We start from the raw sequence: 27113 nt of genomic DNA on the forward strand, positions 1-27113 counted from the left end.
TGAGGAGCAGTTACCACTTCTTTACTCTTGTTATATTCCTAATGGAATGGAAACTTCTTTTGTTTTGTTATTATTATTTCTCTGTCTTGTATTTTATTTTGGAAAATGCCTGATTCTTCTAATATTCTCCTGAATTTGTTTATAGCTGTGCCAGCTTGCTGGGGGTAAAGGGAAGATGACTGGGGAAGGCACTGGCAAACCACCCCGTAAACAAAGTCTGCCTAGGAAACGTCGGGATGTGATGTCACCCCATGGGTCAGGAATGACCCGGTGCTTTCACAGGGGACCTTTACCTTTTTAGTGGATAAAGGAACCATTTCAATGACTGTCAAACCAACATGAGAGGCATGTTGAAATGATAGCCTCTTCAAATACTTGAAGGACTGTCCTATAGAGGATGTGCGGAGTTGTTTTCTGTTGCCCCAGAAGGTCAGACCAGAACCAGTGGGTTGAAATTAAATCAAAAGAGGTTTCGGCTAAACATTAGGAAGAACTTCCTGACAGAGCGGTTCCTCAGTGGAATAAGCTTCCATGGGAAGTGGTGGGCTCTTCTTTGGAAGTTTTTAAGCAGAGGCTAGTTCTGACAGCAGTGCTGAGTCTATGAACTTAGATCATGAGAGAGAGGGCGGAAAGGGATTAGTCAGTGCTTGGTTCTTGTGGCCCTTTCTTATATGCCCAGGGTAATGACCTTTGTGGGGAAAGAGTGGGTTAGAAATTGAATAAATAAATAAATGCCAATTGCTACTTTGGGGTCAGGAAGGAATTTTCTTCCAGGCCAGGTTGGCCAGGGATCCTGGAGGTTTTTTGCCTTCCTATGGGCATAGAGCAGGAGTCACTGGGGAAATGAGGGGAAAGGTAGTTGTGATTTTTCTGCATTGTGCAGGGGGTTACTCACAATGGGTAGTCGTGTTAGTCTGTCACTAGCAGTAGAAAAGAGCAAGAGTCCAGTAGCACCTTAAAGACTAACAAAATTTCTGGCCGGTTATAAGCTTTTGTGAGCCACAGCTCACTTCTTCAGATCCTGTGCAGGGAGTTGGACTAGATGACCCTGGAGGTCCCTTCCAACACTATTTTTCTATGTTTCTAAGGGTAACCTGATACAGAAAAGTTTCTGCCTCTTACATTAATCTAAATATTTTATGTTTCAGGTAGACCAGGATCTTACAAGACTTGACAGCAATTGAAATCTGTCAGATATAAACTTCAAAGCTAACAAATCCATGAGTGGGAATCGATCCCTGAAGAAACGATGTGGGGAATTGCATTCGGAATCCCCTGTGCGTTATGGTCATGTTCCTTCTGCAGGATGTGCATTAAGCAAATTGATTCAGTTGCCTACACCACCTTTGTCAAAGCACCAGTTAAAACGGTTAGAAGAACACAAGTATCAAAGTGCTGGACGGTCTCTGCTTGAACCATTAATGCAAGGTTATTGGGAATGGTTAGTCAGAAGAGTACCAGCTTGGATTGCTCCTAATCTAATTACAATAGTTGGACTGATCATAAACATCTGTACAACCATAATATTAGTGTGTTATTGTCCAACAGCTACAGAGCAGGTAAGCAAAAAGTCTCTGACAGTTTCTTTTGAGAGAAGGGGTTGTGCTTTTCTTAAATGATGCATCATTATATTTTTGCTTTGATATCAGGTATTGTTGTAGTTTATGCCTTTATAACATCTGATGAATTAGAAATTTCAGAAACATCAGTATGTATGGAACTTTAAATCAAACCTCAATGATTTCAAAATTTGTTATAGTTTGCACAAGTTTTTTGTAACATTAGTACCATTGAAATATCTGCTGACAAATGTCTGTGATAGAAGGTAGGATCTGGAGAAAATGTAGAACTGCGGTCACAGAATCTGAAAGAGTCCTAATCAAGCATACAATTGGAAAATACATGTTGTTTTTTAATGCCAACATTCCTCCCTTCTCCAAGATCAGACCAAAAATGCTGGAAAGCAGTGCTAAAATATGGGGAATTGCTAAAGAGACTAAATTTAGAATATCATTTCAGGAGACTCCTTTAATCTGAGAAGTTTTCCATAGCACATGATCTCAATTATTTGTATTGTTATGAAATTTCTACAAAATAAGCCCTAAGCTATTCAGCGCTACACTAGCAAAACTTGTTCATGTTGAGATACCTGTTTATCTGCCTTAGCAGATAACATAGCGCTTAGCAGCTGTTAAGAAGGATTGGTGGTTGCAGACTCACTTGTGACAAAGGAATTACTACTGGTTTGTAAAGGATTATGAAGTTGAGCGTGTGTGGTTAAGATTGTGGGGCTATGAAAGAATTACTCCCAACATGTCCATTTATAAGTACCAGGTGTTGTGAAAGACTTCTGCCTGAGACCCCAGAGAGCCACTGCCTGTCGAAGTAGACAATGCTGACCTTGACGGACCAATGGTCTGATTCAGTATAAGGCAGCTTCATATGTGATCATGTGTGTAGTGTTTAAAAAAATATAGAATCTTAAAATTTGAAAGGGACACTGGGTGCTATTTAACTCATATTTGTTGCCCTGGAGAAGGTTAATAAAGTATATCTCAAATTTCCCAGACAGATACTGATCCTTAGACTTTCCAAACAAGATCTGACATTAAAGATCCACAATCAGATCTCATATTTGTCTCTTTCTATCTTTTAAAGCAGCTGGGGGGGGGGGAGATAGGAAGGGAGGGGTATTTAACTCTGCCTCCCTGTTTCTCCCCCCACCCCTGCTATTTTCCCAATGTAAATTCCATGGCTGATGAGAACCTGTGTAGTGGTTAGAGTGTCAGAGTATGATCTGGGAGACCCAAATTCTAATCCTCAAACTATCATGGAAACTTGCTGGGCCAGTCATTTCAGCCTAACCTATCTCACAGGGTTGTTATAAGAATAAACTGGAGGAACAATGTAAGCTGCTTTGTGTCCCCATTGGGAAGAAAGGTGGGGGGTGTAAAATAAATAAATAAATATGGTGTGTATTTACAGCTATCTAGCAGGATGGGGAAGATGTTGGAGATATAAATGTCCAGATATAAACTGGAGATGTTGGAGATATAAATGTCCAGCATCTCTTCTAATTTGGCCCTCTAAGCAGATGGTTTGGTGGTTGAGCTGATAGGCTGAATAATTTGGATATCTTTTTGTTCTTTGCACCTTATCAGCAGATAAAAGGGATAATTGTTTTCCTTATTTCTTTTCACTGCCCTTTAAAACATCTTCTTTGAAAAGCTTGTTTTTTCTAAACTAAATGTACTTGGTTTTTTATGCTCTTCCAAACCTTCCAAACCTTATAGTTCTCCATTGAATCTTTTCCAATTTGTCTATAAATATGGCTTTAATATGTTGAATTATAACTTTAGTCCCAGAGAAAGTGATTTCATCAATAAAAATAAATGTTTTATTTGCTGTTTATACTGCCAGGTAAAAATGTGGTTATTTAACAGTAAACGCTAACTATGCTGCTGCCTGGCCCCGATATTACTTGTATCTTGTATGTATGTTTCTTTAGTGTACTGCCCCCATTCACTATTGCTTTCTACTCAGCTCTCCAGTTTGCATTTTAATCTACTCTATAGCAGTGTTGGCAATCCTTTTGATTCTTATTCCTTTTATGTCTTAGATAAATGTACTGACAACTCCACATAAGTAATTATTAAACTATGGAATAGTAGTGGCCTCGTGCCTAACTCCACTAGATATTACTTTTTAATTCTACTAATGCTACTTTTCAGTTACCCGCATATCTGTAGTAGGCAGTTCCAATTGTAGCTTGCCTTTGCCAGTAACATTTGCTGTGCAATCCTATGCAGAGTTACTCCAGTGTAAGCCCACTGAAATCAGTGGGCTTAGACTGATGTGATTCTGTATAGGTTAGAGTGCTAATAACCAATGGTTCTAGACCTACCCTCTGCAACTGAACCATAGATTAAAATTCTGACATTTTATAAGAGTCTCTTTCATGTTGTCGTTCATTACTGCAGTTAGCATTAGCAACACTGGCATTTTTCTTTAAGGAGTAATCTATGATGAGTGACATTACTCTCATAAATACAGCTTCAAAGCCTAGGAAGCTAAACCCTTTATCTTGCACTGCTTGTCCTACATATGTAAGCTACTTCACGGAAACTCATCTATGGGGTAGTTGCTCAGGAAAGCATCAGAATTTTGTTTGCTAATGTCAGTCTTGCACATTTTCTGTTTGCAAGCATAATTTTATTCTACTGTTAAAATAATGGGAAGAAGATTGCTTTACAAGCGAGTACAAGTGTGTAACATGGTATTTAGCAAACATCCATATGAGCAGTAACCATGAGAAGTGCAAGTTGCCATATATTGGGTTACAGTTAAAATGCTTCTTGAACTCTGAGTAAGCTGTCTGTACTCACAGTCACACTTGCGCAAAGTACTGTGTATGTATGTTCATGACAGAGGATACACTTGGGTTTTTATGAGGCTTGCATAGAGCATGAGGAGATTAACTGGGTACATGCCATGGTTGCAGTTAGAAGAGGACATTTTAGGGAAGGATGTCATTGAAGAAATATATACAGTGAGGAAGAAAAGCATTAAATGCAGATCTGGAATGTACTGTGTATTCTTCATCTTTCCTGTCAGACTAGTTGCCCACCAGGACATAATTTTAAAAGCAGTTCTTACTAACTTCACCACATATACGCTTTTACTTAGATATGACAAGTTAAGGGGAAAGCTAGAGAAGTTCAAAGGAGGAATGCCCACCTTCCTGTAATAAAGTTGAAGGCATTTGTTTATATGGTTATGTTTAGGTAGATGAAAATGCAAATTTTAATCATTCTGGTAGTAAGGACACATACCGGTAAGTTTGGTCTGCTGCCAATCACTATCCTGGCTGGCTTACTTTTTGATGGATCACCATGTTTTTCTGTATTATGCCTTCTACGTAAGAGGTTTTTGAATTAGTTATTCTTACAAACCAATGCAGCTATCCTATATATTGTATTCTTTCTAACTAGCCACTCAAGGAAAATGCAGAGAAAGGAAAAGTTTTCTTAAGTTTTCCCTAGTCTGTGATTGTTATTATTTTGCCCCATTATGTTGGTCTCTGTCTTATATTTTTGTAATCTCATGTCTGTAGACAATAATGCTTAGAAAAGTTGAAGGCAGCAGGAAAAGAAGAAGACCCAATACGAGATTCTATCAAAGAAGCCATGACCCTCAGTTTCCAAGACCTGAGCAAGGCTGTTAATGACAGGATGTTTTGGAGGAGGACATTGATTCATAGGGTCTCCTTGAGTAGGAAGTGACTAGACGGCACTTAATACATATCTATAGACACTGTAAAATACGTTCATGAAATGGACAATCAGGTGCCAGCTTCAGACAATAATAATTCAGTACATGTTAAGTATTAGGATAAATTTGGGGATTAGCGTCATCTTTTTAAAAAAAATGTGTATTTTTCCAGTGAAATAACAAGGGTTAACTATAACTTGTTTTGTCATAAATTGGAAATTTTCTCTGTGGAATATTGGACTTCTCTTATATTTAGATTTCCTGAAAAACATCCTTATTGTAATTCATTTCAATACATATTTACAGTTAAATATTAGCATATTCAAGGAAAAATAGGAAGGAAAACAGGTGTTTAATAGTACTTTGACTGTTACAAAGAATACCACAGTAATAAATTACAGGAATCAAACATGTCCACTTGACTACAGGGCACTTGACATTTACTTAGCAGTTTTGAAAATGTTATGAAATAAAGATGTAGACTGCTTGAGGCTTAACTAAAGGCCTTTAGATTTGAAAATCCCTGTATCTTTAGCTTGATTACAAATGGTTTATTCACGTACTGCCACAGTTGAGCAAAGCAAGGAGGAAAGTGTTATGAGATCACTATATAAACGCTGATCCCCTGTGACCTCATATTTCTGAAATGTTTCTAGTACTCATAAGGTTCCAGCAAATCAAAATGTGGATACCCCATAGTAGAACTGATCAAATGTTTGCCCAGACAGTTTGGGAGAACAAGTGCTCATTGAGGATCATGTCATTTAGCAATGATTTAAAAAAAAAAAATCTCGGGGATTTGGAAGGTTCAGATATATAACCTGTTACAGCTGGACAATTGATTACTTCATATATTAAAAATCAGTGGAGGTGAATAGTTCCTATCCAGATTATGGTGAGCCGCAGTCAGCTGTTTAAGTGAGTGCTTTAACACTTCAAGAAACAGACCTTGTGCAAATTTCCATGTCTATTCTGAAAGCTACAAAATTGTCTGCCTTGTTGGCAGACAGAGGAAAGATCAGCAGATTTAACATACCCGGATTGTTAAAATTAATCTTTAGAAAGCAGAACAGCATTTAGTCTCATTTTCCATAGGCAGCATTAAGATGCAGCCGTTAATTGTAATAATAACTTTAATACGGTCCAAGACCAGCAGATAAAAAATATATCCATAGTAACAGAATAACGACTATACACCAGTAAATATTTGATAAAAATAGTCACTCACTCATGGAGGAGCCATTAAGAACATGATTTTAAAATATGGTACATAATTGCAATCAATATAAATAAAAGTCACTCATCCCTTAAGTTCAACCCAGGCAGTCGTTAATTGTTTATCAAAGCATTTTACTGAATTGACAGGCTGTTGCCACTTTTTTCATTTAATATGTTGCCACTTTTTTCATTTAATATGTTTTGATGTAATTTCCTTTATTCATGCAGCACACCACTGTATCATACAAGTGTCAGTATTTGTACTCTGCTACAGACAATTAAGGATGGTTTTGCAGTATGTGAGAAATATGGCTAATTTACATTTCACTGCTGTTCGCATATGTATTTCTCTCAGGCACCTGCTTGGGCATATATTGCATGTGCTTGTGGTCTTTTCATATACCAGTCTTTGGATGCCATAGATGGAAAGCAAGCAAGAAGAACAAATACTAGTAGTCCTTTGGGAGAACTTTTTGACCATGGCTGTGACTCACTGTCCACAGGTATTTACTACTAAAATATACTTGTCTATAAAATTATTTACACTCTAGAGGGAATGTAGTATACAAAACAGTGAAACAGAAAAATCCTTGGATGCTTTTGCAAACTGAGAATAATGCACTGTGATTATATTGGAGTCCCATGCAACCTTAACGGCTTACCAGATGTATTACGACATAAGTTTTCATGATTCACAAAAATTTATGCCAGAATAAATGTTGTTAGTCTTTAAGGTACAACTTCGCTCCTATTTTGTTTTTGCTTCAGGTTAACATGCTTTCCCTCTAGAATTGTGATTATATTGTTGCCACATTTTAGAGATTTGGGTTGTATGCTTAGCACAGTATCTAAATTTGGTTAACTAACATGTTCAGTAATGTACAGTGCAATCTTAAACACGGTCCAAGTCCATCAAAATAAGTGATGTTAAACATGAGTAACTTTGTAAAAGATTGCATTGTGAAATCCTTATTAACAAAATGATATCATCACTTAAAAACTTTAATATATATATAGGTATTTAAATAGGCAATCCTCCCCAGTACAGCTGAACTGAAGCAATTTTTTAGTTTTCACTGTCATTGTTGAAAACCACTTAATTTCAGTGTGCTTTCAACTGCCTCTTTGAACCTTTGCCTGTTTCTTATGCAAGTCCTATTGATTAGAATTAAGTGTGTAAAAGCTCTCAAATGCTGGTTTTAAAGCTAGCTCCCTGATTTTTTTTTTCCTTGCAGGGCAATTGGGCTAAAGATTTGTCTAAATCCTTTTAATATACAATTTGTATCTGGTGATGCTAGCTTCAGTAGTACTTAGAAAAAGCTGAAACGAGGTTCTGGTCACACCGACAGCAAATTCACATAATAAGTGCATTTACAATAAAGAGCTGTAACTTGGATTCTCTCTGCTTGAACCAGCCAGCCCCATTAGAGTGTGTTGTGATTAGGCTACACCATGCCTGGGTAGGCTTTGCATAATGGAACAAAACATTTATTGACTTGAGCATTCCTGCAGCCATTAAAAGGAGCGCATGGCTCTTGTGCACTCCCAATGCTCATTGCCCTGCTGTTTCAGGACTGCTTTCTTAAATTCCATGAATGGTGTGTCTTCAAAGTAACTTTCTTTTAACAGAGTTTTTCTTAATGAAACTGTTTAGACAAGAGGCTAATTGTAGTCAGTTTCAGCACTCTATTGATTCATTTTTTAATTTTATTTTCAAACAACAAATATTGAAATTTATAACATGAAATACTGACAAATAATATTTCCACATACCAGTCTTACATTAATTTCTGTTAAACTCAGCTATAGAAACTGTTTTCTAAAATCAGTTGATTTCTGTAGAAAGTAGTTGGAACTGGGAGATAGGAAAATGGAACATGTAAGTTTTGCCCCTTACAGTTTTGTTTCTCCTGGTATATTTGTAGAATGAACAAGCTATTGAAGTTTGTTCAGGATTAGTCCTAAGGAGCGGGTCACTCTTGTTCTGTCAAATAATAACCTGTTGATAGCCTGTTGCAAATCTATGTTGAGATATAGGATCAAGTTGCCCATTAGTTCTTACTATTAGTAATACTATTGTTAGTATTTATAGTAGTATTTTAGTAGTTTTTAATTAAATATAGTTAAATATACATTTTATGTTCCCTTTTAAAATAGTATAACTCTCTGAGACATAACCCAAATCAATGTAAACTCTGATGAAACTGAGAACACACCTGCCCTTTCTTCTGGTTAATTTGGTTTGTATGCTGATGTTTTTTTCAGCTGTACATTTTATGTATCTCTTAGGAAGTTGATTGATCTTAGAATTTTGACATACCAATGCTGCGCTTCAACAAATCCACCAAGCAGTAAATAAGAATCTGTTTCATATTGCAGGATATTGAATAGCATTTTGATGAACACATTTATTTCTCAAGACTTTTGTTTTAAAAGCTGTAGTCTTTGCTCATTGTAACTGATTTTCTCTGCAGTTTTTGTGGTCTTGGGAACGTGTATTGCTGTGCAGCTGGGGACAAATCCTGACTGGATGTTCTTTTGCTGTTTTGCTGGGACGTTTATGTTTTACTGTGCACATTGGCAGACATATGTCTCTGGAACACTGCGCTTTGGAATGTAAGTAAACCAGCTAAGAGATAAACTGAATACTGTCACACATATTTCTGAGTTAAGTCAAGAGTATGCATTCATTGTTCTATCACCTCCTTTTTTTCAATTTAAGATTTTTTTACAAACTTGGGGGTATATCAGATTTGTAGAAGCATCTCCCCGTTCTATAGTTAGCCTCACTGTATAGATTTTTTATCTATACTCTGTGGCTAGGTTCACAGTTAGCTCCATAGATGAATTCAGTTGGGCTTACTTCCAGGTAAGTGCACGTAGGCTTGCTTCAACTTCCACCTCCAAACTTTCTACTTCTACTAGAGTTTATCTAGCTTGGCTCAGGATAAATGATGTCCTTGTGCTGTGCAGTGGTCTTTGGCCCACATATCTGGACCTTGGTGTGCTTACTGAACTTCAGGCCAGGGACAGGGTGAACACTTGATGAGTTAGTGCCTGTCCTGAAACCTGAGCTAGTGTAATATGATGCTAGCTCACAGCCTTCTGATGCTTAGAACTGTCCAAAGCAGTAATGCGTGTTGTCTGCTGTGAGGAGTGATTTTTTTTTTAAAGGACAAACTATTAATTATGAAGTTCCTTCAAAACAAAGGTTTTTTTTAAAGCAAAGTAAGACTGATGTAAGCAGCATGTGGAAATTGTATGCTAGAAAATAATCTAGGTTATAAATGAAGTTCAAAAAGGAAGAGTGAAAGATGCTCACGCACTGCATTAGGAGAGCTGCTAGAGTGTGGAAGCATCAAAGGTCAGGAACATGATTATGGCCTGGTGCTATTTGTATTAAACTTGATCTTCGTTTTAGATACAAAGCCTTTGCAGGGTCAGTTTATGGTTTGTCCTACAAATAGGTAACATGGAGCACAGTAAATTCTTGCACAATCTGTTGTTGATAAAACTTTCTTCTTTCTTAAACAAAGTTATGCACATGTTCAAGCCATGTAGTTGCAAATCTGTGGTCTTGGCTGATGATAAAGTACCAAAATAATGCAATTAAAATGTTGCATTCAAAATATTGGATTGGAGCCTATGAACTGTGAACAGAATGAGTTAATGGAAAGGCCTCTCCCCTTTCTCCCTTCCACCGAAAAAGATGCCCCCGTGGGTCAGGGATTCTTGGGAATAGAGTATAACACGGTATGTAGTGCTGCAGCTTGACGGGAAGTCAGCAGAAATCAGAAGCACCTTCTCTTGCATGAACTCTTCTGTGCATAGAGCGAGTCACTCTTTTTGCTGCAGCCTCCCTGCCACATCCTACTCTGTTCCCAAGAGTCTTCTGACCCTCTCAAACTGCTTTTGGGGCAGGTGGGGGTTACAGAGGGAAGGGGGAGAGATCTCTTCCGTGAATTCATTCTGTTTGTGGGTCATAGGATCCAACTCATCCAAAGAGCACTGCAGAGCCTAAAGGATTTCCTGGTCACTGGTTTCATATAATTGCATGGATCAGTCCTTGCTATGCTGCAAGTTCATCACAGCCAGTTATTCAATCATAAAGGAGAACTCTTCAGGCTGTACAGCATACTTTACAAGGAATTCAAAATCATTTATCACTTCACTCATTTAGCATAACTTAATGTAATTGCAGCTTGCATGTGTTGATGTGTGTTTTAGTGGTGTATGTAAATTATTTCAGCACTACTGCTATACATGATGCATAGGATTAGTTTTAAATGAAAGTGCTAGTGTTGAAAATGTAGACCTATCCTTTGGCTTTGGGTGGAGTTTGTTTTATTATTGTTTTTGGTATATTTTCAAACTCCTTTTCAGGAGTACAGTCCAGGACCATTGAACACGTTGGGAGTTTTACCACTGACTTCAGTTTGATGTGGATTGTGTTCACTGCTTTTTAGGCCACCTAATGGCATCTGTACTAACCGTTTGCAACATTTAAAAAGAGCTATCTGTTTGATTTCAAGTCTGTATTATTGTCAGTGAAAAATCTCTTCCATGGAACTGTGAAGCTAAAGATCTTTTAGTGCAATGATTTTAAGTGTTTCTTTCCCTCATGCATAGATTTGATGTTACAGAGTCTGAGCTCTGTATTGTAATAATGCACCTTCTCACAGGAATTCTGGGACCTGAGTTCTGGAATGACACGGTAACCGATACCAGGCAATGTTATCTGCAATGAATAATGGCATGAATTCTGTGGAGACAGCACCTTTTGTCATGCACCAGTGTAACTAGAAAAATGACAATTGTTCTTTCATGTTTGTTTCAATAAAAGGCAACCAGTAATGCCTACATGGGAAATAAAAATTCACTCTGATTGTGAAGCTCCCCACCCACCCATGTTTGCTCTAAAACATAAAATAGCTTTGTTTTGAAACTACGGTGTTGTTTTTTCCCCCATTGGCTATTGTAAAACGTGCAGAACTGACTTCACCTCTTTGGAGAGAAGAATGCCAGAGTGTGGAAGCAACTCTTTACATAAAGGTCTGGATTACTTTTGTTGGAACCACCTTTGGAATAGTTCCTTCCTCTTTAACTAGAAACCTTTCCACCAGGAAAAAGAATTGTTTAGCTAGCTAGTTATTGTGAGATGTTATTGTTAGAAAAATGTTCTTAGTGATCTCCTAGTTCCCTGCCCTCAAACTTAGGAAAGATCTTACAGGGCTCTTTCCTAAGATGCTGTGTAACAGTGATGTAGTCTCCTAATGAAGCCAAAGTTTCATCAGTCAACCCCTTATTTAAATCTTAGGAAAATTATGTGCTAATGGAGGTTTTTTTTTATCTTTCTGTTGCTTAGTAGAACCGGCATAAATATTTCTTTAAGATGCTTGCAAATGGTGTTTTCTTATTTAAATGCCATTTTATTAAAGGTTAATCAACTTGGTCTTCTGATTCTTTCAAGATCTTGCGTAACTACTGTCCTCTCTTTGAATCCATCTCTTTTGATATTACATTTGAAGATGGAGGAAATTTCACATTGAGGCTTTCTCAATCAAATTTGAGTATAGTGTTGTTGCTGCCATAGGAATTAGGAAATGCTTCATATTTTACATGGCAATCACATTTGTTACAGGAATACTAGTGGACCCACAACAAACCGATGAATGGCAAGGAGCTGTGCATGATCAGCACTCTTAGACACATGTTCTTAGGTGTTTAAGGATATGTGAATATTAGTCATACTCTGTGTTTGCTGTGGGCAACACTGGGGTATATATGGCAGACATGATTGACATGCATAGTGCAGCCTAAGAGCTATGAGTCAGGATGATGGTGAGAGAAAAGGGACTGGGGCACCAAGCAAAATGTGTAAATCAGGCTATCATAACTGACAAGTCTAATTCAGAGAGTTAATGATACAGTATTAATACAGTGTTTATGATGTTCTGAGTGATTCACATACACAATCTCCATAATATCTGTAAGATATGTGGGTATTGCTGTTGGGTGGTAGGGGAGGACAGAGACTGAAAAATGGTGGGTTGCCTAAAGCAAGGGTCCCCAAAGTGGTGCCTGTGGGTGCCATGGTGCCCGCCAAAACCTTTTCTGGCGCCTGCCAAGTGTTTTTAGGAAGTAGGTGGGGCCAGGTAGGACTTTTGCCCAGCAAGGCTTCTGATTGACTATTGGAGATTTGATTGGCTGTGCAGATTTTTTTTTAAATGTTGTTTTGGTAGCAGCTGCTACCACAGCACAAGGCTCTACACTGTATTATGGATGTTAAACCATGGAAATCATTTTGTGGCTGGCTCCGCCTCCTGCAGCAGCCATTTTGTTGCTGTGCCCACCATGCAGTCAGAATTTCAGATGTGCCTGCAGGATCAAAAAGGTTGGAGGACCCGCGGCCTAAAGGCATCTACTGAATTAATGGCTGGAAGTGAGATGAACTAAATGCATATAATTCTGGCATTGCACTGTATAATCATAGCTGGGGGAGGAGTACTGCAGAGTAATGGTTACTGTCCAATGTGACTAGCTCATGGATCAGCCCTTTCCCCCTTCCCCCTCCTGCTGCAGCCCACTGGATCTCCCAGTTTTATTCCTGGTACTCAGCAGACCCTCAGGAACAGCATGGGGCAAAGAGGGTATCTGAAGTGAGAAGGAGAATTGACTTTGCTGGGGATATAAGACTAATAAAATAAATAAAATACCCCAGACTCCTGATGACGCATGTGCCCTTCCATCATCAGAAATTAGTCGTAGGATACAAGCTGATAACTAGCAGGTAACAAAATAAAACGTCTAATATATAGCAATAGAACAATGTCAAAGCTGGTTCGAGATGTTTCGTATGTTACAGACTGTGCACTTTGAGATTTGAAGTGGCTACATGTTTCAAGTGTACTTCACTGTGGGGAGGTATAATCAATTGCAAATCCCTACTGCATTTACCTTCTGTGTAATAGACGAGGGCAGCCTGTTCTAATGTGACAGTGGAAGTTAGTGTATATTTCACCTAAGCCTCTGTGCTAGGATTTGGCATTACTATTGATGTTACGTGCATCAGTTTGTCAAGAAACAAAATTCAGGAATCATTATGCACATCTGTGTAAAGATAGTTTGGAAACAAGCTAGTTTTAGTAAACCAGATCAGATTTCTGCTGCTCTAGCTGAATTCATTTACTTCGCTTAAAAGAAATCCCTATGTAGAATTCTGTCATGAAGCCCGGGGGGGGGGGGGAGGTGGTGTTTTGTATTGTTGTAATGGTGCTGTGAGCCCACTTGGAGACACTGTTTGCCACTAAGAGCGCTTTGTCAGGTCTCTCAAAAAATACATTATTGACCATTTGATAAGGATGAGGGCTTTTTAGGAAAAATAAACTTTAAAAAACTTTTATTTAATTTTTGGCAGCACTTAAAATAAAGATAGATAAAGCATAGGGTAAGCAATTTTATTTTATTTTTTAGCTCCAAAGAACAGTTAGGAGATGATAATGGTTAAAAAATAACTTATTTTTTTCTGGGTATATAGAAAAGAATTAACACTCATCAAATTCCAAAGGCTTTTAATCTCTTCAGACATCCAGTACTACTACTTCATGGTGAAATGGGTAATTAATCAGAAGTTGTTGTTAGTAGTAGGGGCCCAGTTACTTATATGATGTGTCTGATGTTAAGTTGAATGCAGCTTTGTTTTAAATAAAAAGTATGACACTCAGGAAACAGCACACTTCCCGTTTAATCAAGTAATTGTTTCTCTTTAACTTAAAAATTAATTTTGCAACATTGAACCAATCTCTGCAGCGGTTGTATGGTTCAAGTATGACACCAGTAGCAGCCCAGGAAAAGAAGATCTCTCTGTAACTATTCTTTTTGTGAGCAAGGTGAGGAGTTAATTAAAATAAAGTGAAAAGTGCAGTAAAATGAAATATGGCATAGGCTCCAACTTCACTGTGTTCCAGGGACAGTCTCTGATTTTTGTTATTTGTCCCTCCTAAATCACCGTTCCTGTTTTTGCTTTTTGAGTGCTTTTTAATGATTGTATTAGTATGAATTGCTGAAGTTGTCATTCCTCAGTGTTTGCTTCCCTCCACAGGATCTCTAGAAACTACATTTCTGAGTGGGGTATTGAGGGATGCACCTTTTCTCTAGTGCACACATAGATAAAAGAATGTGCCTGAATGTTCAGCCACCCTACAGAGCACAGACAACCATTTTGTACACAGCAGATACTGAGGGTAAATTTTGAATTGTGATAACCATACTTTCAGACAGTTATGTGTTTCTAATGTGGCATTAACCGAAAGCGCAAACACCATTTTGGCATTTAAATCACTGGAGGGCAGCTCTATTGCAGAGTAAATGAATAAATCATAGAGAAGGCAGCGTTCAGAATTCAGCAGTTTATAATTTGGAAGGCGAAAGGTTAGGACATTGAGCATTGCCATGACAATAGCAGTGTTATGAATATGTCCCTATTTTCTTATGTGATATATTGGAAGATAGAATATAATAAAGTGTGATGTAGGAGTGGTCATTTTCTTCTCCCCAGTTCTATATAAGATACAGATAAACGTGGCAACCAATAATACCTTTCTGTTTCTCAAAGGCTGATTTTATACCATAACATACATTGTTAATATTTAAATTAAAAAAACAAACAGATATCATAGTGTCTCTTTATGTGGCATCACGATAATCCATCATATTCTCTTACAAACCCTGCCCTGTTCTTACTCTGGTATCATTCTTGTAAACTAGCATTTCTGTGTTATGTGGGTTAAGTGCCGTCAAGTCGCTTCTGACTCATGGCGACCCTATGAATCAATGTCCTCCAAACTGTCCTATCTAGCATTTCTACTACTTTAATTTTTCTGTTTCGCTAATGGTGTGATCTGTTCAAGATCACTTGATTTCTTCTCTGCTCTTGGGTGCACGTATTTTTCTGCCATCATAAATTAGGGTTGCCAACCTCTAGGTGGTGGCTGGAGATCTCCTGGAATTACAACTAATCTCCAGGTGACAGAGCAGTTCACCTAGAGAAAATGGCCGCTTTGGAAGGCGGACTTTATGGCATGCCCCATTTAAGTCCCTCCCTTCCCCAAATCCCGCCCTCCTCAGGTTCCACCCCCAAAATCTCCAGGTGTCTCCCAACCCAGAGCTGGCAACCCTAATAATAAATTCTATTTAATTGAACATTACATTAGAGGATAACTTGTAGGCAACTGTTGGCATCTTCCACAAATGAGTACTGTTTGAGTTCCATGTATTTATCAAACATGATTAGCTTTGACTTTCAAAAGCTTATACTGGAGTCCCATTGTGGTGTCTACGGGCACCATGCTGCCTGCTAACACCTTTCCTGGCACCCACCAAGTGTTTTTAGAAAATGGGCAGGGCCAAGTGGGGCTTTTGTCCAGTAGGGCTTCTGATTGGCTGTTGGAAAATTGATGGGCTGTGTAGATTTTTTTAAAAAATTGCGTTAGCAGCAACTGCCACTGCAGCACAAGGATCTTCCCCCGTGCAGTGAAGCTGTGTGTATACAGGGAAATATTTCTAAATGGTTTGTTCATTTTTAAAGGCATCCTGTTAAACCGAGCTTCTGCCTGAAATATTGAAGAGTTGCTATTAGAGTTATGCCTGCCCTCACTCCCTGGCATTTTCTGGTTGTCTCTGCCTCTTGTGGCAGCCATTTTGTCATTAGCTGTGCCTCCTCTGTCAGTCATTTTGTGGTTGTGCCCCCTACCCTGTGTCAGAATTTCAAAGGCGCCTACATACTCAGAAGATTGGGGACCCCTGGCTTATACCCTGGAAATTTTGTGTGTCTTCATGGTGCTGCTGGGCTCAAATCTTGCAGTTGTTTTCACATCTCTTAACAGTGTTACTCCTTAAGAAGTGGAAGATACAAACTACCGTTGTAAGGTTGAACTGAGAGTGTGTGCAAAATAATTTCCTCCATGGTTAGCATTTGGATCAAGGCAAATGTCGGCACGTTGTTTTGGGGACTTGGGTCTTTACGGAAAGAACAAGCTACATAGATAGTAATATTGCAAGCAGAAATAAAGAATGTAGAACAGGGGTCCTCAGCCTTGCTGCGAGTGGGTGGGCATATTTGGAATTTTGAGAAAAAATTATGTCTAGGGTTAAAGAAAAAGGCATTTGGGGGAAGAAGCAGTGGGCGCCAGAAAACACAGTGATGGACACCATTGTGCCCACAGGTGCCATTCTGGAGATCACTGACAAAGAGGTTGAAATGTTTTACTATTATTTTATCATGGTCTACATAAGAGACCATATGCCATAACGGTCTACGTAAGGAGCCCCGTGGCGCAGAGTGGTAAGCTGCAGTACTGCAGTCCAAGCTCTGCTCACGACCTGAGTTCGATACCAACAGAAATTGGTTTCAGGTAGCCGGCTCAAGGTTGACTCAGCCTTCCATCCTTCCAAGAGCGGTGAAATGAGTACCCAGCTTGCTGGGGGTAAAGGGAAGATGACTGGGGAAGGCACTGGCAAACCACCCCGGAAACAAAGTCTGCCTAGTAAACATTGGGATGTGACATCACCCCATGGGTCAGGAATGACCCAGTGCTTGCACAGGGGACCTTTACCTTTATACATAAGAGAGCATAAAAAGAGGTATGCTAAATTATGAGCGCATGACATTGTTCTTAATATTAAGTATAGATTTAATTGTCACACAAACAGAACAAGAACACAAAGTTTTCTAAATTTTCTTCTCAATCTCTTTTGGAATCTAGCAGAAACCCTTCCTGTAAACAAATATGTATAGCAGAATTCTTTCAAATAGTTTTGTTTGGCACTTGGAATATTATTCATGCAACTAACCAGTGGTTGGTCAACTTTGGGTACAGAGGAGGGGAGGGTGGTTTGGAATTGATGCTCCCAGACCCCAGCGTGTTCATGTTTTTGACTACAGCTCTGCGCCCCACAGCTACTCATGACCCCCTGTCATATCCACCTGCATGATACATGTGATGGTGAACACATGTTTGTTGCATGTAGCCATTACATTGTAAGTGTCTGTTAAAAATGTAAAGCACCCAGTGATCATGAGAGATAAACTTAGATACTTCAGTAATGCCGTTGAGTCCAAATTCTTCTGCTCAAAAAAACAACAGTAGCATAGAGATAGCTAGTGTGGTAGCTGAGGTTTAGTGTGGTGTGATGCTGCCATTCTCTAAGAGATTACAAAAAAGGTTGTGGCTCACAGATAGTACCCCTCGTCCTCTCTCTGGTGCAACTCCCTCTTTGTCTAGTTAACTGTGGCTTAGTTTTGTATCTACACTGGCATTAACCTGGTGGGCCACTGTGTGAACAGATTGCTGGACTTGATGGGCCTTGGTCTGATCCAGCAGGGCCTTTCTTATGTTCTTATGTAACCATGCCTAATGCTTAATCATAGTTTGCATATTCTCTTTACACTTTGATTTCAGACTCTGATTACAAGAACTATGGTTAGTGCCAGTACAGATGGTGACAGATAAAGCAGACAGGGCAAGGAAGGTAGAATTTCATGCCTGAGAAGAGGAAGGAGGGGGTGTTAGCCTGTGGCCCCCTCCAGATTTCTTGGCCATATGTGAGATATTAGCAGCATTGCATCTACTTGCAGGCCTTACGTCAACTGCACTGTGGAATCAGAGGAGATAAAACTGTGGTCAGGGATTCTGCAGAGTTAACTCTAAATTCTTTTTGTTGGTGGGCAAGGTTAAGGTTTATGTTTCTTCAGCTGTTTGTGGCTGGTTAAAAGAACAAGTTCCAACTTCTTTTGGCCACAGTTCTAGACAGCCACAGTGTGGATAGGAGAGAAGTATTCGCACAGCCAGAGGTGTATTGGAAGTTTGTACTGTAGACAGTCACACAGCGGACTGTGCAAGCCAGTTGTCCATTTAAAATCAGATTGTCCATGCAGCCAGTATTCCAGTGGAAACTTTTGAAACCCTCTAGCTGAAGTTGTGCTTGTCTCCTGCCTGTTCTGTGGTTGTCTCGGATTGATGCCTTTAACCATAGCTCTGTTTTTCTCTGCTGTGAAGTTAGACCTAAAGTACAGCAAGGATATGTCAAGAAACATTTTCTCCTTAATTTTCAAAGTTTTCTCCATTTTTTTTCCGTTTTACCTTGTGCATGATAGAGGAGGGCTGCCGAGCTTGCAAATGTGATTAAACTTGCTTTGAGTAATTCTGCTTTTTTGGCTTTTTTGTACCTAATCAGAATTGATGTGACTGAAGTGCAAATCTTCATAATAATCATGCATTTACTGGCAGTGATCGGAGGACCAACTTTTTGGCACACTATGGTAAATCTGTTCATCTTGTATATCACATGTAAATATATATATATATATATACATATATATATTTAAACTGCCATTTTAAACATTTTGTTATTCACTTAGAAGAGTACCACTTTAATTTTATTGGAAAATTTCATCGTTTTCCAGCGACATAAATACCAAAGTATTATATTGAAGTATATACGAAATATAGAACCCTGGTACATTCCCAGCGATGTTTAGAGAGGTTCATTCTTTTGCTGTCATTCATCCAGAAGAACCTCAACCATTCCTTTTATACGGAAAGTATTATTTTCTGTGCCAATTTAACAAAATATTCACAACTTGGTGGTACTATATATTTCGTCTCAAATCTGCAAAATGTAGCTGCTTAGGTTGTAAAGGCCATTGGTCCCAGTTGCCTGGCTTGAGCCATAAGCAATTTAACAGAATGCTGTTCAAATGGTAGTGTTAACATTTTATGAAATTGTTTGGCCAGAAGCACTTACCCAGGATGCTTTGGCAGCCACAGATGCTTGAGCATGGTACGCGTGTCTACTAAAACATAACATTTTGATGTTATAACACAACAGCTGTGTGTCTTGTGTATCAATTACCATTAGAAGCAAAAGCTAATCAGCTACATCCACTATCTTTGTTGCAACGTAATTATTACAAAAAATAAATAATTGATAGGCTTGCAAAATACTCTTTAATGTGAGAAGGAAATGTTACTTTAGAAAAAGCTATTCTATGGATTTAAAGGAAACTTAAGATTTTTTTGAAGTGGAAAATGCACAAGTAAAAAATGCTCAAGTATTGTGAGCAATATGTGCTATTTTTACACCATTTATTTTGTGGCATGTCCTGACTGCTGTATCTTGATTCAGTAATAGGTTGTTTCTTACACTGGAAAAACCTTATGACTCACCTTGTATAGAGAAAAATATGCTGCTGGAACTTAAGTTAATTAAGATAATATTTACTCAAACATTCCACTTTTCTGTCTCTCAGGTATTTCCATGCTTTAGCATTTGCATAATAATCAAGAAACAAAAGTACATTTACCATTTACTGCACAATAAAAAGAAGGATAATTATAATAGGTTGTGGTGTCCAGAGGCATGTTGTTGGTGTTACAACCTTTGGAGCACACTAAATTAATTGTGTGGTGTGGTGTTTTCCCATGCAAAGATTTTTAAAATCATCATTGTATTAAATTACTATTGAAAATGAATTCTAGCTACAGGTAGGACTTTTGGAAGGTAGTTGGGGGTGGTGATTGCATGGAAGCCTTAATATGTGAGGGGGTCCACTGATGGATATCATATGTTGTATAAATTGGAATGACTGTGTTCTTTTGTCTTAATATCCATATAATATATGTAGCGTATAGCCTCAATTTCCATTTTTTCCTCCTAACTGTATGTAGCTCTTATGATTGTAGCTAAGGTTGAAAAGCTTGTTGACAAATTTCTAAACTTGAAAATTAAGGTAGAAATCCAAATTTACAATGCTTCATGTCCCTTAATATCCAAGCTTTTAAACAAACCGAATCAGTTTTCACATTTGAATGGATAAATTTTAGAACAAGAAATCTGTAGAATAAATGTTCTATCTTTGCCTGTGGTATTTTGGACTATTAGGAGTTTGAAAGTGACAGGCAAATTATGCAGATAGGCATGGTGATTCAAGACTGACAAAAGCAATTACTTCAAATAATGCTTTGACTGAATTAACTGCAACGAGATATAATGATAGCCACAAGCTTAAGTGGCTATCTTCATGGAAGACTGTTCAAATAATGACTGTTACTTATGATAACGTAACTGCCATGTTTCAGAAAACAGTATACCTCTAATTACAAGATGCTGGGGACACCAAACAGCGAGAGATGTGTGTACAACTGCACAATTTTGCTTGTGAGCCCCCGACATGGGAAATGGATCACTTTTTCATCTGGCACTGCAGTCTTACGTTATTGTTCTTCCATTTGCTTTACTTCATTTATAAGTTTGGAATTTGTGGAATATAACCAAACATCGTGCTCTTTGTATTAACTCAGATCCTTCAGTTTGTCTTCCTCTGACCATATTCTGTCTAGAACAGGGGTGTCAAACATAAGGCCCGAGGGCTGGATCCGGCCCCTTGAGAGCTCTTATCTGGCCAGCCAAGATGGCCACCTCCCACACTCTCAGTCTGGGCTGGCAAGGCATGGCCTGTCCCAACCAAGTGACATTTATGTCATATCTGGCCCTCGTAACAATTGAGTTTGACACCCCTGGGCTAGACTTTTCATTTTATCAGGTCTGACCTCAAATGTGACATCCAGTTTAACGTTATGGATTCTGAGCAAAGTTTCTCAAAAAAGAGGGAGGGCTTAATATGAGGCACCTGTCTTCCATTCAGTGCTTTGTACTCTCTCCAGGAAGAACTCCAATGCTGGTATTTCTCGTGTATGTCACCTTGGATACAACTCTCTACCTTTCTGAAAGGTAATGTGAAGAAAAAACTCTTCTCCCCTGTTGTCTCCAGGTAACTTCCAGAAAAGTGGAATGTTTGAGGGTTAATCTAGATGCTGGAGATCAATTATTAGACCTTACCAGCATTTTTCTAAAGCTAAATAGCAGCCACAAGTAGTCCTAATTATGATTGGGACCATGCAAAGGGCTTATTTCTTCACTTCTGCGTGGTTTCAACTATTGAAAATTTATTTATTCAACTTTTATACCGCTCTTTCCCAACCAAAGTCAGGCTCAGAGTGGCTATGCCCTCCCCGTGCTACTATTAACCATTAAAGGGGGGAAAGAAGGGCAAAAGACAAGGGCCCATCTTTGTTCCCTAATTTGGACTAATGGCAGCACAGGGAAGGCTTCTTTTTGGCAGGGGGGAAAAACTATGCAGCGGTTTCTCTTCCTCCCTGTTTAGCCCCAATCTAAATTGGGGTGACACACAGCTGCAGCATAACTTTTAAAATGTCGGGAAGATCTAGCAACAGATATCCCAGTTTCTTGTCTGTTTTGGCACTGAGTTTACATGGCAGCTAGAAAAAATATTTAAGGTTGACCGTAACTGTGTTCATTTCCCCCTCTCCTGTTAAGATTCCAGTGCTGGACATCCCAGTGAAAATACTTCCAGCTCTTTGTACAGTAGCAGGAACTATATTCTCATGTACAAACTACTTTGGTGTGATATTCACAGGTGGTGTTGGCAAAAATGGATCAACGATAGCAGTGAGTATTTATTATTGTTGCGTTTTCTTCTCTTTTCAGCAAGTCAGGGTTTTGTTCTTCTAGCCTTCAGAGTGTTGACATATGTTCGCACATGGTTCCATTTTATCAGTGTGATCTTGTACACTGATTCCCAGCCCAAAGAAAATACAATTCTTTTGAATGCAAGTTGCAAAATATAGATCTGTGATTTTCTGACTTCTTAAATTTATTTATCTTATTTATAGCACGCCTCTCTCGCTAAGACTCAAGGCAGATTAGCGTACGGAAAGGGGAGGGGGGAATCATACCATATACAACGTTGAATGAACAGTGCAATAGGACTTGGAGTTCAAAATTGACTGATGGAATACAGTTTCATGTATGTCCCAGTTCTTAGTGAGAAGACCATCAATTTATTTGATTCGCTACACTTTTTGTCCAATTGAGAAGTGTGTCATTCCTGACATTCTTCCAGAAATTGTCAAAGGCAAAGCTAGTCTTTTTCAGAGTTCTTTTTGGATGGATCTTGTGCTTTTTAAATTTCAGACTATATGTAGCTAAGACATGCCATTGAAACCAAGCAAAAACAGCTTGTGATGTAAATGAACAGATTTGGATCTCCTGTGCTTTTAAAATTACATCTGTGTCATAACTGTAGTTCCGTTCTAGTGATTTATTTCCCAAATTGCTTTAAGCCTGAAATTATACATGGGTTGTAAATGCAGCATTTAGTTTGTGATGTTTGCTTCTCTCTCAGAGACTCGAAACCGTTCCGTATGCTTTTCAGGTGCCAGATGTTTTAATGTTTTTATTACAGTGTATCATAAAAGATTGTCAACCCTCACATCATCTGGGCATGTCATGTTGGCATTTGTATTTATGCAATGTGCCCTTCTTGATAAAGTAATAAGTGCCTTCTTTGCATAGGGAACAAGTGTCCTTTCACCATTTCTTCACATTGGATCAGTCATTGCGTTAGCTGCCATGATCTACAAGAAATCTGCTGTGGAGCTCTTTGAAAAACACCCTTGTCTCTACATACTAACTTTTGGTTTTGTATCTGCTAAGATAACTAACAAACTAGTGGTAAGTGCTTCATCATCCTTTTCTCATCATTGTGTATATCTAATTTTGCCATTAAACATTTACTTATTTTCTTCCACTTTACGCACTGATTAACCACACTGTCTCAAATGTTAGAATTCCCAAAGCAGCTTTTCTCTTTTCTTAGTTACTGATGCACAATGGTATTTCTCACTTGCCTCCCCCAATTACTGTCCTGGAAGCTTGGCCATAGCCCAGTCTATGAAAAGAAATGGTACTGACATTATAATCAAAATTCATTCGCTTGCACCATAAAGCTAAATAAATTACCTATTTATTTATTTTATTTTATTATTCTATTCTGCTCTCCCTGGCAAAGCCTATTGTTCACTAGAAGTACTGAAATAGAACATTCATCTCACAGAATATTACTGGGAGTGTGCATTCGGCTGAAGCTGAACTTGAAAAAACCCTGAAAAATACCTTATTGATATTTTTCAGGTGTTTTTATACCAAAATAATGGCAGCAATTTAAGGGAGCCGAAAAGCAGATCCTGAATAATGCCAATTTTTTCAGCATTATTAGGAGCTGCTTTGGCCCTGCCACCATTTTAAAAAAACAACTTGGGAAGAATCCCCTCTTCCCCTCACTTACCTGCTGGCTTGGTCAGTGCTGCCACCACCGCTTCCAAGCCCATGTAGACTTCAGAGGCGGCGGTGCACATCTGGCCAGCAGGTAAAGGAGGGAGAGAGGCGGCGGGAATTTTTTGAGTTCAGGTTTAATAAACCCACATTTTTTTTCAAATATTTAGAAACAGCCAATATTGTAATTTGGCTTTTTTGAAAATTTCCAGCTCTATTAAACCAGAACCCCAAAATACCAAAAAAAATGGTACACAGCCCTAAATATTACCTCATTTGTTCCTACAGGTTGCACATATGACCAAAAGTGAAATGCATCTGCATGATACAGCATTCATTGGCCCAGCACTCTTGTTTCTGGACCAATATTTTAACAGCTTTATTGATGAGTATATTGTACTCTGGATTGCTCTGGTAAGTATTTTCTTATTTTTCTGGCCATGAAAAAAAATCTTTGTTCATTCTTTCCCATACATATATACAATCTTAAGTTGTGCTACAAGTCTCAAGTCAGCCAGAGTGAACTGCAGAGAAAACCTTGGCTAGTTGCTCCATATTTGGTAAGGTATGCTAGGGCATGCATACATATTCTTAAGCATGTAGAAGTATCATTGGATGAGTTGAGTAGTGCTTTGCCCATGCAATCCCATTCCATATACCCTATGACTCCATAAAGAAGAGCCCACAGAGCTCATAAAAGGACTGCAATGCCTCCTAGTCCCTGAATATACAGAATATATTCAGTCAAATATATCGTCATTTGGATTATGACAGCTGTGTTAAGTCACACTGAAATAATAAGAACATAAGAAAAACTATGCTGGATCAGACCAAGGCCCATCAGGTCCAACAGTCTGTTCACATAGTGGGCAGCCAGGTGCCTCTAGGAAGCCCACAAGCAAGATGACTGCAGCAGCATTGTCCTACCTGTGTTCCTAATATAGTAGGCATGCTCCTCTGATACTAGAGAGAATAGGTATGCATCATGACTAGTATTGATTTTGACTAGAACATGTCCACTCCCCTCTTAAAGCCTTCCAAGTTGGCAGCTGTCACCATATCCTGGGGCACGGAGTTCCACAATTTAACTATGCGTTGTGTGAAGAAATACTTCCTTTTATCTGTTTTGAATCTGTCGCCCTCCAGCTTCAGCAGATGACCCTGCATTCTAGTATTATGAGAGGGGGGAAAGCCTCTCCCTGTCCAATCTCTCCATACCATGCATAATTTTATAGACCTCTATCATGTCTCCCCTTAACTGCCTTCTTTCCAAGCTAAACAGCCCTAAGCGTTTTAACTGCGCTTCATAGGGCAGTTGCTCTAGTCCCCTGATCATTTTCCTTGCTCTTTTCTGCACCCTCTCAAGCTCTGCAATATCCTTGTTTAGGTGTGGTGACCAGATCTGCACACAGTATTCCAAGAATGGTCTGACCATAGATTTGTACAAGGGCAGTATGATAGCAGCAGTTTTATTCTCTATTCCTTGTCTAATTATGGCCAGCATGGGATTTGTCTTTTTCACAGCAGCCGCACGCTGGGTTTATCAAGGGATCTACTACCACCCCAAGATCCCTTTCTTGGTCTGTTGCTGCCAGCACAGATCCCATCAGTGTTTATGTGAAATTGGGATTTTTTTGCCCCAATGTGCATCACTTTACATTTGCTCACATTGAATCTCATTTGCCATTTTAATGCCCATTCTTCCAGTTTGCAGAGATCATAGAGTTGGAAGGGACCACCAGGGTCATCAAGTCCAACTCCCTGCACAATGCAGGAAATTCACAACTACCTTCCCCCCACACCTAGTGACCAGAAGATGGCCAAGATGCCCTCCCTCTCATCATCTGCCTAAGGTCACAGAATCAGCATTGCTGACAGATGGCCATCTAACCTCTTCTTAAAAACCTCCAGGAAAGGAGAGCTTACCACCTCCCGAGGAAGCTTGTTCCACTGAGGAACCGCTCTGTTAGAAAATTCTTCCTAATGTCTCGACGGAAACTCTTTTGATTTAATTTCAACCCGTTGGTTCTGGTCCGACCTTGGGCAACAGAAAACAACTCGGCACCATCCTCAATATGACAGCCCTTCAAGTACTTGAACATGGTTATCGTATCCCCTCTCAGTCTTCTCCTCTTCAGGCTAAACATACCCAGCTTCTCAACCTTTCCTCATAGGACTTGGTCTCCAGACCCGTCACCATCTTTGTTGCCCTCCTCTGGACACGTTCCAGCTTGTCTACATCTGTTTTAAATTGTGGTGCCCAAAACTGAACACAGTACTCTAGTTGAGGTCTAACCAGAGCAGAGTAAAGCGATACCATCACTTCGCGTGATCTGGACACTATACTTCTGTTGATGCAGCCCAAGACTGCATTTGCCTTTTTAGCTACCGCATCACACTGCTGACTCATGTTCAGTGTTTGGTCTACTAAGACCCCAAGATCCTTTTCACACACACTACTACTCAGACAAGTCTCCCCCATCCTATAATTATGCATTTGATTTTTCCTACCTAAATGCAGAACTTTACATGTCTTTGTTGAAGTGCATTTTATTAGTTCTAGCCCACTTCTCCAGCCTGTCAAGATCATCCTGCATCTTGGCTCTGTCTTCTACCGTATTTGCTACCCCTCCCAACTTAGTATCATCTGCAAATTTAATAAGCATCCCCTCTATTCCTTCAACCAAATCATTTATAAAGATGTTGAACAACACAGGGCCCAGCACAGATCCCTGAGGAACTCCACTAGTCACTTCTCTCCAAGTGGATGAGGAACCATTAAGTACACTCTTTGGGTACAATCTGTCAACTAGTTGCAGATCCACCTAACAATAATAGGATCTAAACCACATTTTCCCAATTTGTCAACTAGAATACTATGTAGAACCTTATCAAAAGCCTTACTGAAATCTAGATGAACTATGTCTACAGCATTCCCCTGATCCAGCCAGGTAGTAACTTTCTCAAAAAAGGAGATAAGATTAGTCTGACATGACTTGTTCTTGAGAAACCCGTGCTGGCTCTTAATGATCAGATCCATCCTTTCTAAATGCTCAAGGACTGACTGACTGATGATTTGTTCGAACACTTTTCCTGGTATAGAAGTCAAGCTGATGGGTCGGTAGTTACCCGGATCCTCCTTTTTCCCCTTCTTGAAGATGGGGACAACATTTGCCCGCCTCCAATCTTCTTGTACCTCACCTGTTTGCCAAGACTTTTCAAAAATAATGGACAGAGGTTCAGAAATTACATCTGCAAGTTCTTTGAGTACCCTTGGGTGCAATTCATCTGGCCCAGAGAATTTTGTTTCATTTAAAGGAACCAGGTGTTTGTGCACTATCCCAATGCCAATTCTAGGCTGCAAATCCCTTCCCTCATCACATGTTCTGTTTATGCCATGTTGAGCACCACTTCCCTCATGAGAAAAGACT

At 39.2% G+C, this 27113-nt stretch overlaps 1 protein-coding gene across 3 annotated transcripts in view; it reads left to right on the top strand.

Moving 5' to 3' along the window:
• Positions 1-27113, top strand: part of CEPT1 (choline/ethanolamine phosphotransferase 1) — a 31739-nt gene that overhangs the window by 1694 nt on the left and 2932 nt on the right. The window contains exons 2-8 of one of the 3 annotated variants that reach the window (XM_056844976.1): positions 1153-1559; positions 6845-6992; positions 8964-9105; positions 18724-18808; positions 21886-22017; positions 22924-23082; positions 23971-24096. In XM_056844976.1, coding sequence (XP_056700954.1) covers positions 1221-1559; positions 6845-6992; positions 8964-9105; positions 18724-18808; positions 21886-22017; positions 22924-23082; positions 23971-24096 — 1131 coding nt within the window. In that variant the 5' untranslated portion in view covers positions 1153-1220. Of the gene's footprint in view, positions 1-1148; positions 1560-6844; positions 6993-8963; positions 9106-11118; positions 11204-18723; positions 18809-21885; positions 22018-22923; positions 23083-23970; positions 24097-27113 lie in introns of all 3 variants that reach the window. The other 2 variants (XM_056844975.1, XM_056844974.1) reach the window with 2 other exon arrangements.

The sequence above is a fragment of the Euleptes europaea genome, chromosome 2 (genome assembly GCF_029931775.1).
Source record: "Euleptes europaea isolate rEulEur1 chromosome 2, rEulEur1.hap1, whole genome shotgun sequence".
Classification (NCBI taxonomy): Eukaryota; Metazoa; Chordata; class Lepidosauria; order Squamata; family Sphaerodactylidae; genus Euleptes; species Euleptes europaea.